At 37.3% G+C, this 17,615-nt stretch overlaps 2 protein-coding genes across 7 annotated transcripts in view; one reads left to right on the top strand and one right to left on the bottom strand.

Annotated features, from left to right (window-relative positions):
• Window positions 1-2,216: 2,216 nt before the first annotated feature.
• On the bottom strand, window positions 2,217-3,547 carry mRpS35 (mitochondrial ribosomal protein S35). 2 transcript variants are annotated; one of them, XM_017610366.1, is made up of 3 exons: window positions 3,500-3,547; window positions 3,232-3,371; window positions 2,217-3,175 (listed from the first exon to the last, which is right to left on the bottom strand). In XM_017610366.1, the coding sequence occupies exons 2-3, from the start codon at window positions 3,350-3,352 to the stop codon at window positions 2,301-2,303; spliced, it is 996 nt and encodes a 331-aa protein (XP_017465855.1). In that variant the 5' UTR covers window positions 3,353-3,371; window positions 3,500-3,547; the 3' UTR covers window positions 2,217-2,300. The 2 variants fall into 2 exon arrangements, with proteins under 2 accessions (XP_017465855.1, XP_017465854.1); XM_017610365.1 differs by lacking the exon at window positions 3,500-3,547 and having other exon boundaries at window positions 3,232-3,492.
• Window positions 3,548-4,319: 772 nt separating this feature from the next.
• Window positions 4,320-17,615, top strand: part of Pdxk (pyridoxal kinase) — a 19,999-nt gene continuing 6,703 nt past the window's right edge. Inside the window, exons 1-6 of one of the 5 annotated variants that reach the window (XM_017610370.1) lie at window positions 4,320-4,592; window positions 4,695-4,712; window positions 4,827-4,929; window positions 6,398-6,497; window positions 14,377-14,523; window positions 14,597-14,920. In XM_017610370.1, coding sequence (XP_017465859.1) covers window positions 4,834-4,929; window positions 6,398-6,497; window positions 14,377-14,523; window positions 14,597-14,920 — 667 coding nt within the window. In that variant the 5' untranslated portion in view covers window positions 4,320-4,592; window positions 4,695-4,712; window positions 4,827-4,833. Of the gene's footprint in view, window positions 4,634-4,694; window positions 4,930-6,397; window positions 6,498-14,376; window positions 14,524-14,596; window positions 14,921-17,615 lie in introns of all 5 variants that reach the window. The other 4 variants (XM_017610372.1, XM_017610371.1, XM_017610368.1 and 1 more) reach the window with 4 other exon arrangements.

Raw genomic sequence — 17,615 nt, 5'->3', positions numbered from 1 at the left:
TCGAAAAGGAACATTGGTTATAAGCGTAGAAATATAAACTTGTAATAAATGTTCAAAAGAAAGCTTTTTATAAGCGTAAGAGTGTAAACTTATAATAAAGGTTCAAAAAAAGTTGTTTATAAGCGTATGAATATAAACTTACTAAAAATTTTCAAAAGAAAGCTTTTTATACAAATTTGTATAACCCTTTATTTAAAGATATTTCATTAAAAACTCATACATAGATTGCTTAACATCTAGAAACTAAAAGAAATGCGAATTTTTGGCGGACTCATCTACAGTCGCGAAAATATAAATAGGGAATAGACATTTTAGCATACATATTCACGATAACACACAAAAATTAAGCATAAAAAAGTTAATTATTACATCTTGTTGCGTGCTTTCAATTACATGCGGAAAAACGACATCGATGCAGCTATATATTCCGCTTCATCGCCGCCATTCTCCTTGATGAATTTTTCTGAAAAAAATTTAATACATTTTTAATTGAATGTTAAACTAAAAAAGGATGAGGAGAACTCATCATTTGAAGACTCAATGCTCCACCGATTAGCGCAGCGGGTCCTAGATTGGATTTTTTTTTACCGCATCGGTTTTATTTAATTTTTTCTTTTAATAATATATTTTAAAAAACGTAAACCGTCACTTATAATTGAAAAAATGAAATATCTACTACTTCATATCGTTGGCATTTGCATTTCATTTATAAGTTTAAGTTATTTATAAACATTCGCTCTCAAAACTTAATAAAGGTTTATTTGAAAAAACTTTTAATAAGCTTAATATTAAAAATGCTTATTTAACGCTTATTATAGCAAACTTACTTTCAGTTATTTTGAAAAAAACTGAAATGCTTGTTGGGTATGTACTACAGTGATGTATGTATGTATGTACATTAGACTGCGTCTCTCCCCATACAAAAAAAAAATTCGGTACTATTTTTCCATTGGAATTATAAAATCTATTATATTTTAAGACGTCCACCAAAATATATCGGAAAAATATTAAGATTTAAGTGAGCTGGACCGATTTGAAAATACCTCCAAAAATGGAGTTTTTTATGAATAAAAATAGTTTTTTGAACTTTTTTTTTTTTGAAAAATCCCCTCAGATGACAAAACGGTTTAAGCTTAAAATACTTGCATAAAAATATTATAAAATATTAAAAAAAAAAATTTTGAACGGAATCGTAATGAGATTTTTGATGCTGTTTTTTAACTTTTTTCAAAGTTTGATATAAGAAAAACTTGAATAACTGAGCCTAAACTCTTCCGATTTAGACCTAAGAGGTGTCATTGGAAAGGTATTTTCTCACCCTTATTTCTAATAAGCTCATTCAAAGGATGGAGGAAGACAAAGGTAGGATGAACGAACGTCACTCAAAGTTGAACTAATATGTGTTGGTATTCGAAAAAACAAGATGGGACACAAATTACGCTTTTTTCGCCAGTAATGAAAACAGTGTGAAAATACCTTTCTACTGAGATCCCATAAGTCTAAATCAGAACATTTTTGGCCCAGTTATTCAAGTTTTTCGTACACCACTCTTTGAATAAAATAAAAAAACAGCGTCAAAAATCTCATTCTTACGATTCCGTTGAAAAGATTTTCAAATATTTTTATGCAGATTTTTTAAGCTTAATCTAATTTGTCATCTGAGGGGACTTTTTTAAAAAGTTATTTAAGAAACTATTTTTATTCACAAAAAACTCAATTTTTGGAGGTATTTTCAAATCGGCCCAGCTCGCTTAAATCTTATATTTTTCCGAAATATTTGGGTGGACGTATTAAAACATAATAAATTTTGTAATCCCGGTGGAAAAACCGCATTTTTTTTTGGTGATGCAGTCTAATGTAGACTCTAGACCTGTGAATGCCGTTCTAGGCACACAAACACCGGACATTGACGCGACGGAGCTCCATCTGCCTTGGGAGACAAGAACAACAATAGCCCAACTCTCTGAGGCTGAACTCTTACCTGAGTAGGCTAAATGCGGATATGCCGAATGAATGTCCGCCATGCGGAGAGACCCCTCACGACTCTAAGCATCTCTTCGCATGCCCGGAAAACCCTACAACCCTAACGGCGGTGTCCCTGTGGACCGACCCCATAGAGGCTGCACGCTTCTTGGGGCTGCCGTTAGTGGAACTCGACGACAACGACTGAGATACCAACCGATCTGGGCGGGGTTGTTGTAGCCGCTACAACAACAACATATTTGATAACATGTGCTTCTTTTAATTGTTTTCAGCATACTCATTTACATTTATTAGCTTATAAAATTGCATTTTTATATTTATCTTGTACCTAGTTCTAACAACTTTAATACCTCCTCTTTATACCTTGCTAAATTATATTCATTTTCACCTTCGTTTATTAAATTTTCTACGCTTTGGGCAAAGCCCTTGTTGACCTTTAGTTCATTTTTATCATCCAAGGGTTTTCCCCAGTTAATTATAGCTTCAGCAGATTGCTTTGATTTATTCCGGTCAAAACTGTAATATTCCATATCAGCTTCCGATTTGCTAGCTTCCCAAGGTTCAGTAACAAATGATTCATGATAGCATGCGGTCAACAAATACATGGCATAGTCATAGTTTTGTTTTCTTAAAGGGCAACGATCGGCAACAATAGTGAATATATCTGTGTCGGAATTGTATCGATCACCTACTAATCGTAAAAACTTGTCCTTTGCATGTACATCAAATTTCAAATCAGACAATTTGATGTTCAGTGTTATTCGTCTAGCTTCAGAATTTCGTATAGTAGGTAGAGCGTGACAGTAATCAGTGCTCTTGATTTCAATAGGAAAATATTTCCTGCACTTTTCCTCCGATTCTAAACCTTTAGGCCATGGCGTGCAAAATTGTTTCAAAGCTTCACATTGCGCTCGGATTGCGGGAGGTGTAAGGTGTAGAAAATTTGGAATTTTCATAAGCTCTGCATTAGCGAATTTAGAAGGTGGAGCGGCACCTTTTTCTGTGTAACCTTGGCGTAAGGGCAGAGGCACAGAAGCTGGTTGAAATGTGCGAGGACCCGGCCAAACAGCAGTCCAATCTTGGTCAGTTTCCATTTTAAGGTGTCGGGGGGGTGTCACCGGATCTTTCTTGAAGACTCGCCGTTTTTGAGGTGCTGTTTGCTTTGTGGTTCGTAAATTTAACACGCGAAATTCTTAAACAAAGAGGTAGATTTTATCAAACGTGTTACGAATACTTTCCTATCCTAACCTTCATCTCCAATCTCATGCTTTTTCCCCGCAGGCTCATTTCCCAACTCACTGTATAAACGGCGTGGACCAGCTCTGGAATTACGTAAATTCCTTTCCACAAGACGAGCTAATGTTGCCATTGTTTTGCTAAAAGAAAATCTGCAAAAATGTTTTATTTCAGTTAAACATATATTCTTTATTTATTTAGTTTTAATAATTTTAATCCTCCATAGAAATATTACAACCAAGAACGGAAATATAATAAAACAATTCAGTTTATTTATTACCAGTGATGTGACCATCTGTCTTAGTGGTCTGAAAGTATCGATGGTACTATCGATTATATCGATGGTTTTTGACAATCGCATCACATCGATAGCTTTCAATACTATCGATACTTTTTGATAGTTTTGAAGTATGTTCACATCACAGTATAGACAGTAACCATGGTTCAATAATACAAGGTTAGATAATTATTGACAGCTGCGGTTTGACACTCCCTTACAAAAGGTTGCTTTTACGAAGGACGGAGGAAGGGGGAGAATGAAATCTCTTGGCGCGAAAATGGTAGTAGAAAAGTACGCATGGAGGCAATTAGTAGTGAAATTCCTTTTGTAAATTCTAATGTATTTGCAGGAAATCTGGCATTTTAAACGAAATGTTGAACGTAATACTGATATATCTACGTGAATTACATAATTTATTTGCTATTTAGCTGTATAAAAACTGCAAAATGACTCAAAATTAAAACAAGACTACTATGAGATTGATATAAACATCAAATTTAACAACAATTTATGTTTTCATCAGTTAAATATGCTTCATATGCATGTACGAATAAACATATTGCACAAAAGCTTATTCTATTTCACAACAAAGCTACACTGTTTCCATGTAAATTTGCAAAGAAGCAACAAGGTGCCACTGCGGTGAGAGAGAGACAACTGTCAGTTTATCGAACCTTGTATTATTGAATGATGAACAAACACATCATTTTGACATTAATAAGTACCGCGGCGAAAATCTAAATTCGCCATCAACACCACCTTGTATAAATTCGCCTTGGTATCGATAGTTATGTCTTGTCGATAGTCAGCTCCATCGGTTGTTGCGATAGTGATGAACCATGAATACTATCGATAGTTTGCCACTGCTAGGAAGCGACATTGTTAAACAAAAATAACTATACGAAACCCGTGGTAGTGAAATACGCCAGTTTTCACATGTTATCGTCTGAGATTTTGTCGGCTGGAAATATATATCTGTATGTAGAAAACTGCTGCTTCATTATTATCAGAGGAGAATGAATACGATTGTGTGGAGCAGTTTTTGTCCATACCAACAAGACTACCAAGATTATAGACGCAGATAAGGGTTATAGTAAAAAATTTATAACTTAAAATATAAAAAAAGATACATATGTATACTGCTAAAAATCAGATCATGAGCAAAAAATTATCAGTTTTTACAATCTGATTGCAGCTAACATCTCGTAGACGGGTCGGTTTGGTGGTTTGCTTGTGTTCAACATACATAAATGTTACTTGCAGTTTATTTCCTTCCAGCGACGAATATTGACTTATAATCTGAAAAGAAATTTGTAAACATTTGCAGATTTTAAATGGGTGATCTTAGTTTGAATCGTCGCGTTTTGTCAATACAAAGCCACGTGGTACATGGCTATGTAGGAAACAAAAGTGCTACCTTTCCACTTCAGGTACAAGTACTTTTCAGAATAATGAAATATATTTATCTATGTACATTGGGAGGGTTGTTGTTGTTGTAACATCATACAGATTCCCCAAAGAGTTGTTGGGGAGTGTTGCTGGAGTGACAGTCCTTGGCCAGATATAAATTTGGGTCGCTCCGGTTACGTTGTCCCGACTGTCGTGGGGAAGACATTGGGGTGGTCCTTATATGTTGTTTGCCTGGTGTGAACGGCCTTTCAACTAATCGCTCCCAATCAGGTTCGAGGTGCAACCAACTTTTGATTCAACTAATCGCCTATAAAATTGCCTGGAAAATCGCTTCATGTAAACACCGCATTATATGGAGCCGATACGGATAAGCCGATTTTACAGGCAACTTTTGGTTGAAAGCAACAATCGCCTGGTGTGAACGGCCTTTCAACTAATCGCGTTCAATGAAGTTGGGGGGCAGACAACTTTTGATTCAGCTTATCGCCTTAAAATTGCCTGGAAAATCGCCTCATGTGAACACCGTTTTAAATGTAGGAAGCAAATTTGTACATCAGATTTCCTAAGCCTCAACACCTTCGTCGATGCTACTAGGTATAGTCGAAAATGAAACATTAATATTATCCAAAACCGTTACTACGATAGTCGAAAACATTACATTAAATTAAATTTTTGTCCCGATTGAAGTCGGTTAAGGCGTGTCGGACAATGGTCAAAATTCAGATTACCCTTTGAAGGCGTTATAACCGACTAAAATCGGGACAAAAATTTATATGTGATTTCCTCGACCTTAGTATCACCGAATTTGGGTATTAATTGAAATGAAAAATATTTTTAATTTTTCGAGTCCACAGAGTCATCTGGCCTCTGACCCTTTTGCGACACGGCTTAACCGACTCCAATCGGGACTCAAATTTTAATGTTTTATCCTCGACTATAGTAGTATCGATTTTGGGTATTAGATGAATAAAAAACTAATTTAGATTTTTTTAGTCTCTATAGAGGAATTTGTACTTTGCCGACCGCGCGACACGCCTTAACCGTCTCCAATCGGGACCAAACTGAAAACAACGTACATTTTATTTTAAGTGCTACCCTAATGTACATATGAATGTATTTAAGTTTTTATTGCATGCAAATGCCACTTTGGAATATAAACATATCGCACACCCAGATCTAAAGTGCGATCAACTAAAAAAAATGTAGGGCGATTTTTTGCATAGATGCAAAATTCATAGGACTTACATCAAATTTATGCGAATATTTTTTCTTCATGATGATATACATTAACCAAAAAACTACTGTTATACCTGTTTTTGTATTAATTGCGTTGAATCTGTACGATCCACAAACAGTTATATTTTCCTCTCTATATTTCGTGTTAGCTCACTTTAGATCAAGGTGTGCGATATGTGCGTGTATGATAGATTAATAATCGTATGTAGATACATATATGTAAACATAAATATGTACATACTTCTATTGAAGGTACTTGGTTTTGAAGTGGACGCAATCAATTCAGTGCAACTGTCCAATCACACTGGTTATAAGTCAATTAAAGGTCAAGTACTACAAGAAAAGGAGATTGGTAAGAAAAACCAGAAGCTATATTTCATGTAAAGTCTATATGTTTTTTGTATTTGGAGCTTTTCCCCCGGATATATCAAATAAAACCACGCGTTTCGTCGCTTATTCGCTTCTTCTCAGGGAGTCTGTTTATTTACATAAATGTAGATACAGAAACCATAAACAACAAATAACACGGTGCTACAAAAAAAAGGCATGAAATCCACTCGAAAGAAAACCTTAGTTAAGTTGTAGGTATGATCGAGTACAACATGAAAACAGGTCTGTTCCTGAACCTTCCATTTTTATACCAAAAAACCGGTATTTTCATGCTTGATGCACTTATCTATTAATAGCTTTACCATTTTCCATCCCATTTTAAAAATCGAACAAGCTTTGCAAATAGGTTTTATAGACCTTTCAAGCGATGTATAACAATATATTGTTGGACTTAGCTTGTTGGGAGTTCTCATCGGTTAAATTTTAATGAGCCCCTATTTTTCTTCATTTTTATACCCGAGCGCACTTGTGCACAAGGGTATATTAATTTTGTTCACATAACGGTTGTTTGTAACAGCCAAAACGAATCGAGATAGATATAGACAAATGTATACATAAATGCTCAGAATTAATAGAGAAACCGATTAAGCCATCTCTGTCTGCCCGTCCGTCTGTCCGTCCGTCCGTGTACACGATAACTCGAGCAAAAATTCGGATATCTCAACGAAATTTGGTATGTAGGTTTCCGTTAATCCAAGGTAGGTTGGTATTGAAAATGGGCGAAATCGGACTGTAACCACGCCCCCTTCCCGTATAACGGGAATTTCCAGAAATACGAAAAGGCGATATTTTAGTAACTACTGAAGATAATTCACTCAAAATTGATACTTACAATAATTTTCAGACGGAAAATAAGAATATTATAAATTTTTGGAAAATGGAGGTAGCCACGCCCACTTATGGCTGCATGTGTATATCTTGGTAACCGCTGAACCAATTTCTTCCAAACTTGGCACAGTTGTTGGTCTTGATACAACATACTAAATGGCTGAAAATTTAAAAAATCGGACAATAACCACGCCCCCATCCCATATAACGGTAATTTTCGGAAATACGAAAACTGCCATATTTTAGTAACTACTGAAGATTATTCACTCAAAATTGACATTTACACAATTTTTAGACGAAAAATAAGAATATTATAAATTTTTGGGAAATGGGCGTAGCCACGCCCAATTATGGTTACATGTGTATATCATGGCAACCGCTGCACCGATTTCATCCAAACTTGGCACAGTTGTTGGCCTGGGTAGAGCGAACCAAATGGCCGAAAATTTTTAAAATCGGACAATAACCACGCCCACAGTCCTCAGGGTAATTTAGAGAAATACGAAATCTTCGATAAATCAGTAAATGCAACAATTCTTTACCAAGAAATACGTTTATGGTAAAATTTTGGAAAATGGGCGTGGCACCGCCCACTTATGATCACATATATGTATCTCGGTAACCGTTCTACCAATTTGTACCAAACTCGGTATTTTTATTGTGCTTGCCACATAAAAGCAAAACGTTGAAAATGATTGAAATCGGACTAAAATTACGGCAGCTTTTCATATAACGGTAAATTCCAGAAATGCTTGAAACTGCAATATTTCGAAATTTAAGGACGCTAATTTACTCAAAATTGATACACCCCGGCGGTAGGTTTCGGAAAGGTGAAAAAACATATATTTAATACTTGCGCCGGGTATTTAATGTTCGGCTCCACCCGAACTTAGACTTTCTTACTTGTTGAACTTTGATCATCGTGAAAGTTGCCAACTATGTGATATTTATCTAAAAGCACATTTATTTTCGAATAAATTGATACCTCAGCGGCTCTACATTCCTATTTTTTTATCATGGCCGCTACCACAACACTTAAATTTAAGAGATTTTTTTTCAAAAAGTGGAGTTAATCGATGTGTGCTCTGAACCGCTCATATATCGCACACCGTCTTCAAAAGTCACAATTTGGTATTTTTGAGATTATGCGCTAAAAATGTACCCAGAGCTTTTATTTACCTTTCAGCAGATGGTGGAGCAAATTTTTGTTATACAATGTTAAAAAAAACCTAAGGTAAAGTCGCCCTTGCCAATATGATTATCATGTACTAAGAAATAGCTTTTCGCATTTTCTGACAAACGTATTATTTTGAGTTGTGACTCTATTAAAGACGGTGTGCGATATGATATATGTGGGCGGTGCCACGCCCATTTTCCTAAAATTTTATGGAAGTATATATCTATTTTGAGTAAATCATATATATAAATAGGCAATCATGTTTCCTTTACACCCCTTTTACGGCTAAACTATACTTCTAAGGTATAAACAGTTATATATCATTAGAAAGGTATTTTGATGCTGATGTGCAGGCAATTTTTAAAATTTCAAATCAGTTTAAAATAGAGCGAAAAAATCAATTCAAAAGTCACACCAATACCAATGCNTATTTTAGCTCATTCAACTTACATAAACTATCCTTAATTTTATCGGTTGAATTTCAACCGCTGGGCGAACACTAGTATTTATTAACATACACACATATAAATTCAAGGCCGTATTTTTGCTTAAATTGCCGAACTTCGAATATTCTTAAAATCGGATGGAAAATGATGCCTTTTCGGCATATTCCGCACTCCGTCATTCTCCCACTCACCGCTACTTTTTATTTCTTTATAACAGCGAACGTTGGTAGAATTTTGTGTACGTATGTATGTTTGTTTGGTTGCGTATATTTATTTTAACACTTTTCGACGAGCGATCAAAAAACACGTCCGTCGGCTTTGACATTAAACGGCTATCCTTATTTGTATACATCACTTTCGCAAAAATATTTAAAAATTTTAAACATTTGTACCGGAACTATACGGGACCTGTTTTCATGTTGTACTCGATCATACCTATCGGGTGTATTTCATAACTTTTTGTTTGTAGCGCCGTGTAATTATTAGGTACAAAAGAACAAATAACACGATACAAAGCAGTTTTGAACTTATTACACTTTTACAACTGGTAGAGTGCAATGGGGTATAGTTACGGTGACCATATTTATGAGAGCCGAATACGGGACAAAAAATATTTTTGCAAATTTGTTCCACAACAGCTGACAGATGTTAAAGCCTTCTTCAATGACCCTAATGTATTAGCCCTGAAACAGTATCCTTATAGTAACATAACGAATTTGTAGGATTATTTTCTCAAGATTTTTACCCCGTGAAATTTGTTAAAAAAATTCGTTAAATTTTAGTATAATAAAGTGCAACTTTTAGTTGCTAAAGCTTACCAATAATTTTTGGCAATTTTTTTGTTTTTTTTTTGTTGACGGTGTTACGCATTTTTTCATACAAAGTAAGTTTGTTCGACCATTTTTTTTTTAAGAGAAGCAAATGAGCAGCACTTTCCACTCGCACTTTATAATACTCAATTTTAATAAGTTACAAAACTGCAAATCATTTTTTTTTAAGATTCTAATTAAAAAGTTTGAAATTTTGGGGAAACCTTGCAGAATTAATTTTTATAGCTCAAATTTGGAAATTTTATATTAGGTTTGTTCCACAAGCTACTCGAAGTCACTTCGAGTTACACATACGCGTTCCACAAGTAAGTTTTAGAGTTTTGTTTGATATACGCTGACAGTTTGAACTTCGCTCGAGTTTTTCTACAAGTAGCTTGTGGAACAAACCTATTATATGGTTTTTATTAACAAAAGAGCTTTTGTACTTTCATAAAATAAATAATAAACATTAAATAAACTAAGGTAAAATAACCAAAACTTACTAAAATGCCGAGTCCTAATAATTCGATTCACAGGCATTCACATTAGAAAATAATTACTCTTTATGGAGAAAATTAGTACCCTATATGTACCAACTTCACTTAAAACTCGTTCATAGGCGTGTCATTTTAATGAGCTGTTAAGGCGTCGAAACACCGAATACGGGACAAATACAGGACATTAAAAGAAAAACAGACCATTTGGCGTCCCGTATGAAATAAACATATTACCAGGACAGGACTGGACGGATGGTCACCGTAGGTATAGTCGGTTTTCTGGTATGCACTCTGGGCAACGCGAACAACCCCTGTGCGAGATGCGGTAACCGAGTGGATAGTTGGGTCACGGGAGAAAGAGAGGGAGCTTCGGTGGGCCCACTCCGACTTAATCGGTTTAAGGGTTCCCTGCAGTGTCTGTTCACCAGTTGGTGCGGCTGCTAGCGGGTGTCTGTTTTGGAGCAAGCGGTTCGCTATATAAACGTGTATTCGGTTGCGAAACCACCCCCGGCCCAGCAATGGGTTGTCAGCTGGGTTTGGGACCCACCACGTAAAAATAGTAAAAACAGGCTCTAATGAAAAAAAGACACAAAGCCTCAGAAGAGAACCCCTCGTTTGATGATGACCAACGCAAACGTTTAAAGGACTACGATTTGAGGGCTTGCACCTGCTATGCTCGGACCCTTAATGGGGAAGGCGCCACTGCCCGGCTGATTGATATCCTCATAAGTAAAAAAGCCGACATCACCGCCATGCGTTGGACGGGGCAAGGCAAAAATACCTGGGACATTGCGACGTCTACTACAGCTGTCATGCAAAGGAGCGCAGATTCGGTCTTGGATTTGTGGTGGGAGAGAGACTCCCTCGCCGAGTACTGTCGTTCACCCGGTGGACGAGCGTCTAGCCACAATCCACATCAAAGCGAGACTCTTCAACATCTTGCTAATCTGCGCCCATGACCCGATGGAAGAGGCGTCCAAGGATCTTTTCTGTGAGCGTTTGGAGCGCACATAGGAGCGCTGCCCCCACATTGATATCAAAATCGTGCTTGGCGATTTCAAGGAAGGGATCTTTGGAACCACCGTCGGAAAATTCAGCTTCCACGATGAGACGTCCGACAACGGATTGAGGCTGATTGACTTCGCCGGTGCCCAAATCATGGTAGTATGCAGTACTAGGTTCAAGCAAAAAAAGATCCATCAAGCTACGTGTTTGTCTCCAGATCGAAAAAAGAGACACCAAATCGATCATGTTGTGATAGACGGAAGGCACGCTTCTAGTGTTTTAGACGTACGCACACTCCGAGGCCCAAACATCGACTCGGACCACTATCTTGTTGCAGCCAAGATATGCACCCGCCTCTGTGCAGCAAAAAATGTGCGCCCAAATATGCAAGGAAAGCTTAACGTCGAAAAGCTGCAATCACAACAGAGGGCTATGCAACCGCTACTCGACTCTCACACCTGCTCTCAGAGAGGAGCACTCTTCAACAAACCGACATAGGCGAGGAGTGGAATCACATTTCCCGTTCATTAAGTCCCGCCGCCAAAGTAGTCGGATTTCAGCGAGCCCGAAAAAACCACTGGTACGATGAGGACACTCCTCAAGCTCAAGAAGCTGCAGAGAGAAAAGATGCCGCCTATAGGGCCACGCTGTGATCGGGCGCAACGCGAGCCATGTGGGGCCGTTATAGGGAGCTGAAGAGGGAAGCGAGACGTATTTGCCGTAATAAGAAGAGAGACCGAAATTCGTTAGTACGAACAGCTTGAAATGCTGGCCGACAGGAAAAACCCCGGCCGGAACACTTTACCAGAGAGTTAGGCGACTTATGGAAGGTTTTAAGACCAGGGCGAATTCTTATAAGAATAATAATGGCGACCCAGTGACTGATATGCAGAACGTACTTAAATAATGGGGGGAGCACCCTACTGAATGGTAACAGCACTGAAAGCTGTGGAGACGAACCCGAACCACCATCGATGATGATGGAGTCGATGTTCCTCCACCTGACTATGACGAAGTACGAATAGCAATAGCGCGCTTGAAAAACAACAAAGCTGCTGGAGCAGACAGTCTGCTAACTGAGCCCGGCGGCTGGAATTTAAGTGTCCTCAGCCCTATCCACAAGAAAGGCGATCCCGCCATTCGCGCCAACTACCCGGGATCATCCTTCTAAGCATAGGCTACTAGGTCTTATCGAGCGTATTGTGTGAAGGACTGAAGCCCACCGTCAACGAATTGATTGGGCCTTATCAGTGTGGCTTTATACCAGGAAAATCCACCATAGATCAGGGATTCACAAAACGTCAAATCTTGGAAAAGACCCCCGAGGAAAGGACCGACACTCCCTACCTATTTGTCGACTTCAAATCTACTTTCGATAGCACTAAAAGGAGTTGCATATACGCCGCGATGTCTGAATTTGGCATCCCCACGAAACTGATACGTTGAGCAATACCACCAGCTCCGCGAGAATTGGGAAAGACCTCTCCGAGCCGGGCGACTCCCTTTCATGCGATTTTTTTAATTCGATGTTGGAGAAGATAATAAGAGCTGCAGAACTGAACCGCTCAGGAACAAGAGCGTGCAAGTGCTTACGTACGCCGATGACATCGACATCATCGGTAACAAGAACCAGGAAGTCTGTTATGCCTTTTCTAAGTTGGATGAGGAAGCAAAGCGAATGACGGTCATCGAGGACAAGACGAAGTATCTCCTGCCATCAAACAAACAGTCAGCACCTTCGCGCCTTGGCACCCATGTCACTATTGACGGTTATTATTTCGAGAAAGTAGAGAATTTCGTTTACTTGGGAACCAGCATTAACACCGATAATAATGTCGGCATTGAAATCCAGCGCAGCATCACTCTTGCCAACAAGTGGTACTTTGGACTGAGTAGGGAATTTAGGAGTAAAGTCCTCTCTCGACGTACGAAAACCACACTCTATAAGTCGCTTATCATGCCCGTGTTGGTATATGGGGCCGAAGCATGACAATGACAACATCCGATGAGGCGGCTCTTGGAGTATTCGAGAGAAAGATTTTGCGGAAGATATACGGGCCTTTACTCATTAGCGATGACGAGTACCACAGACGATGGAACGATGAACTCTATCAGCTTCACAACGAAATATACATAGTGCAGCGAAATAAAATACAGCGGCTCCGCTGATTTGGCCATGTCGTTCGAATGGACTTCGCCGCTCCATTTCTGAAATTATTCAACTCGGAACCTGCTGGTGGTAGCAGAGGAAGAGGGCGGCCTCCACTACGTCGAAAAAACTAAGTGGAGAAGGACTTGGCTTCACTTGGCATTTCCACGGCTGCCGTGCTTTGTTGAACTCGGCCAAAATCGCTTAGGTGGTTACAGCGCCAAATAAGAAGAAGAAGAGGACATGGTATACATTAATGTTTTATTTCGTACTAGCTTTTGCCTACGAGTTCGTATACGTGGAATTTAGAATCAAGAGACAGTTGAGGATCAAATATCAAGAAAAATAGACTTGTATAGTTAAAAATCGTTTATTTTTGCAAAATGAAATAACAAAAACCAAACAAAACGACTCAAGGTATTTGAGAGGTGCCAAGCCCACTTTTCCAATAACCTCTAGTTTGCGATTTGTCATTTATAGCCGTACCAAAATCCAGTGCTCCATCGCAAATACTTTTCAGAGATATGCAGCATGTTTGGGAGGTGGCCCGCCTACTTTTTCAATAACCTTAATTTTCGTGAAAATTCTGAAAAAATTATGCAAGAAGTTATGTATAGGTGGTGCTAGGCCCTATATATTAAGTTAAACCGCTAGCAATACAACGGTGCATTCAGTTCCATGCATTAGTTTTTGAGTGATGCGCGTACAAACATACAGACAGACAAAAATTCTAAAAACTGTTTATTTGGCTTCTGTAGCTCTAGTAAAGACTCCCATATTAGTTTTTCCTTAATATCTATAATGTACAGACATCGACATGGTACAATTTTATTATATGTATAGATAACCGGCTGAAACGCTCTAAATACAATAACATTACACTTTCAACTTTGCTCCTAGAAAAGTAATTATTAAATATTTATTTTTTAGCTGAATTATTCGAAGGTCTAGAAGCCAACGACCTTTTGCAATGTTACACGCATTTACTGACCGGTTACACTGGTAATGCGTCATTCCTACGACGAATTTCCAACATCGTGATGAAATTGAGGCGGATTAATTCAAACATAATATATGGTAACATATTCGTAAAATATAAAATATACATATATATGTACATATTTACCTTTGAAACTGCTCGCTCAAATAGTTTGTGATCCTGTAATGGGAGATAACGGAAAAATGTATGTACCCGAAGAACTGCTACCTATCTATCGTGAGGAAATTGTACCACTCGCTGATATAATTACCCCAAACCAATATGAAGTGGAATTATTGACAGAAAAAAAGATTTCCAATGAGAATGATGTTTGGTCTGCAGTTCAATGGTTCCATGATCGTGGCATTGATACAGTAGTCATTTCTAGCAGTGAGTTAGGCAAAGAAAACGAGTTGCGTGCATTCCTAAGCAAGAAAAATGGGTCTCGATATATAATAAATATTCCAAGGCAAGGAAATGGCATATCATTCACAGGTAAATATTTGTGTATGCACATATGTAGTTGTTGCTAGAATTCATAAAATATAAATAGGGACGCGACATTTGCAGAAGTATTGGCTTTTTTCTATTGTTTATTCGATGTTTATTACTATTTTTTTCAGTATAGCTCGCTACAAGGCGAATTTATATAAGGTGGTGGGTGTTGTTTCATCAGCTGTGAGTAGCGTTTGATTGTCAAAATTGTGTATTTCGTTAGCGAGTGAGTGAAAACGTGAGAGTGTTTGTATTTTCTGTCGCCCTTTTTCATTCGGGGAAGAATAGCTGAAATTTGACAATGGACCGCTAGAAACAAAAACTAAATACAAGTAATTGTTGTATTTGTTGAATCGATACCACCTTATATGTATTCGCTTTGGCTCGCTATATAAAAAAAAGGCGCGAGTACTAGGTACTCATGAAATTTAATGTGTAAACATATGCGAACGGCAAAGCATAAAAGTACGTTTACAAATAAGTATAACCTCGATCAAAGCTCGTTAGCTGTCAAATTGGTTGTGCTTGTTATTCACACAACTCGAGGAAAAGTTAAACTTTTTCTCTGTGCCACCGTGGTCACGTTTTTCTGCAACACATATTATGCCATTTCAATATATTTTAACTGAATATTTTATTAAAAATACCTTTCCAAACCTATTTTCCTTACTAACGTCAATTTTTGTTTACTTTAACATTTGACATTCCTCCTCTTCTTCGCAAGTATAATCGATAAAACTAGGTTGGACACCAAAAAGTTTCGGTTTAATCTGAGATATTTTTAATTAAAATTTTGCAAGGCTAATCTGTTTTTCTAATAACAGATTGGGGAGTTCGAAAATTAGTATAATCTTTTTATATGTAAAGCTATTATTAGGCGATTCAGTTACATACATACAAATGTAGGTTAGGTTAGAAATTAAACATTAATTTCACTTCATTTTAATCATTTTGCTGATTTAATTTTTTATTAATTTTCACTTTTAATTCTTTTAATACATGAAATTATCGGTATGATTGATAAAATATACTTGAATATACTTGTGACTCAAGGGCGTTAAAATATCTTGGAAACACCGCATCAGTTATTGTTTTTGAGCTTATAGTTTGAGCATTTCTATTTGTATATATTCCCAAATTTAGTTTTTCTTTTCGGAATATAATCTGCGGTTCATGTAAATGCAGTTCATGTTGCAGGATTTTACCCGATGCTTTTTTGTTCCGTACGTTTTGCTGTTACTCACCTTTTACTCTCACTTCAGAGAGTGATTTTGTTGTTTGACCTTTTTCCAGGATTTTACACGAAAAGTATTGGATTAGAGCTATTATATCATCCATACATATGCATATTATACATACATATATTCATGTATGTTCATCAGTTATCAGCGGTCCCAGTTAAAATGATTTCAGATTTTTTTTAAATTTTCGCCTTTGATAAAAATAGAGTACTAAACCTATGCCTAACACCATCTACGAATATCAAAATGCATGTGTGGAGTTTAAATAATCGGAAGTAATGATCAATTGTAGCGCATTTCCTGTTACTATGCATATGCCTTAATGTATGCAACCATTTGGCAAGCAAACACATGGTGCTTCTAATGAATATAAAAATTTTATACTGAAATACACATGCTAAGCCCTTCCAAATTTTGTGCCGGGATATGCGTTACAGCTTCGCAAATTTTACCCCTACCGAAACCAAAGATGTATACACATCAAAAATAATTTTTTTTGCATTATTTTATTTTATAATTTCTAGTCCATTTTTATTTTATGTACAAAATTTTGCAATGATATTAAAATAATTCAACTTTGAACTTGAAAGAGAACAGAAGGCTTAGCAAGCAAAATGTTGTTTGCTTACGTTTTGTATAAACATACATATGTACATATCTGGCCGTCTCCACAGGATAAAATTTATTGCTGCCCAGCTGTCATTTTGGGCGCTAGATATAAGTTATATCAGTGGCAATATTTGTGTGGGCTTTTTATATCTTGATATAAGCATTTGTAAGATAGCTTTGAAAATGTATTTTTGCCGGATTTAATCGCTTAAAAAATTTAGCAAATAGGCTATTTTACATCGAAGTACATAATTACAGACTAAAGGGTGAACACACCAAAACTGCGACACTTTGGGAAGCTTATAACTTACCCAAAACGAATTCAATATTTTGAAATTCAAATACCATAAGCTGACCACGTGACCTTAGTTGGACGTAGAAGAAATTTCATTTGAATTTGATTCCTAGTTGAGTTAAAAATGGCAACCGAGTTAGAAACGACACAAACCATTTTGCACGAGTTTATAAATGATCCGGCCTTAAGTACACGTAAAATTGCTAAATTAGATTGCTTTATTCGACAGTTTGCAGGGTTTTAATCGGTACAAATAAGGCCTGGCAGTTACGAGAAAACCAGGGAGCGGGGGTTAGCATGGTCAAAGTGATAAAAACAGTGCTCGGAAGGTCCTCAGTGCGTTTTCGCGAAATCCGAAGATTTTGTCGCGTTATGTTGCAAAATCCGTACGCAGATCGCAGTTTTTCGTACAAAAGGTAAAGCGGAAAGCTTTATTGAGCTGTTCTACAGCTCAAATAGCGCCAGAACGAGGCGCAAAGTACAGCGAAATCCCGCGTTCGGAAGTTGTATGAATTCTAAATTAAAAAATACAACTGCATTGTTATGGACT

This window comes from Rhagoletis zephyria, unplaced genomic scaffold (assembly GCF_001687245.7).
Source record: "Rhagoletis zephyria isolate East Lansing unplaced genomic scaffold, Rhagoletis_zephyria_1.1 Rzeph_scaffold_00306, whole genome shotgun sequence".
Classification (NCBI taxonomy): Eukaryota; Metazoa; Arthropoda; class Insecta; order Diptera; family Tephritidae; genus Rhagoletis; species Rhagoletis zephyria.
The sequence above is the reverse complement of the archived record's forward strand: the minus strand, read 5'-3'. Positions and strand labels throughout refer to the sequence as shown.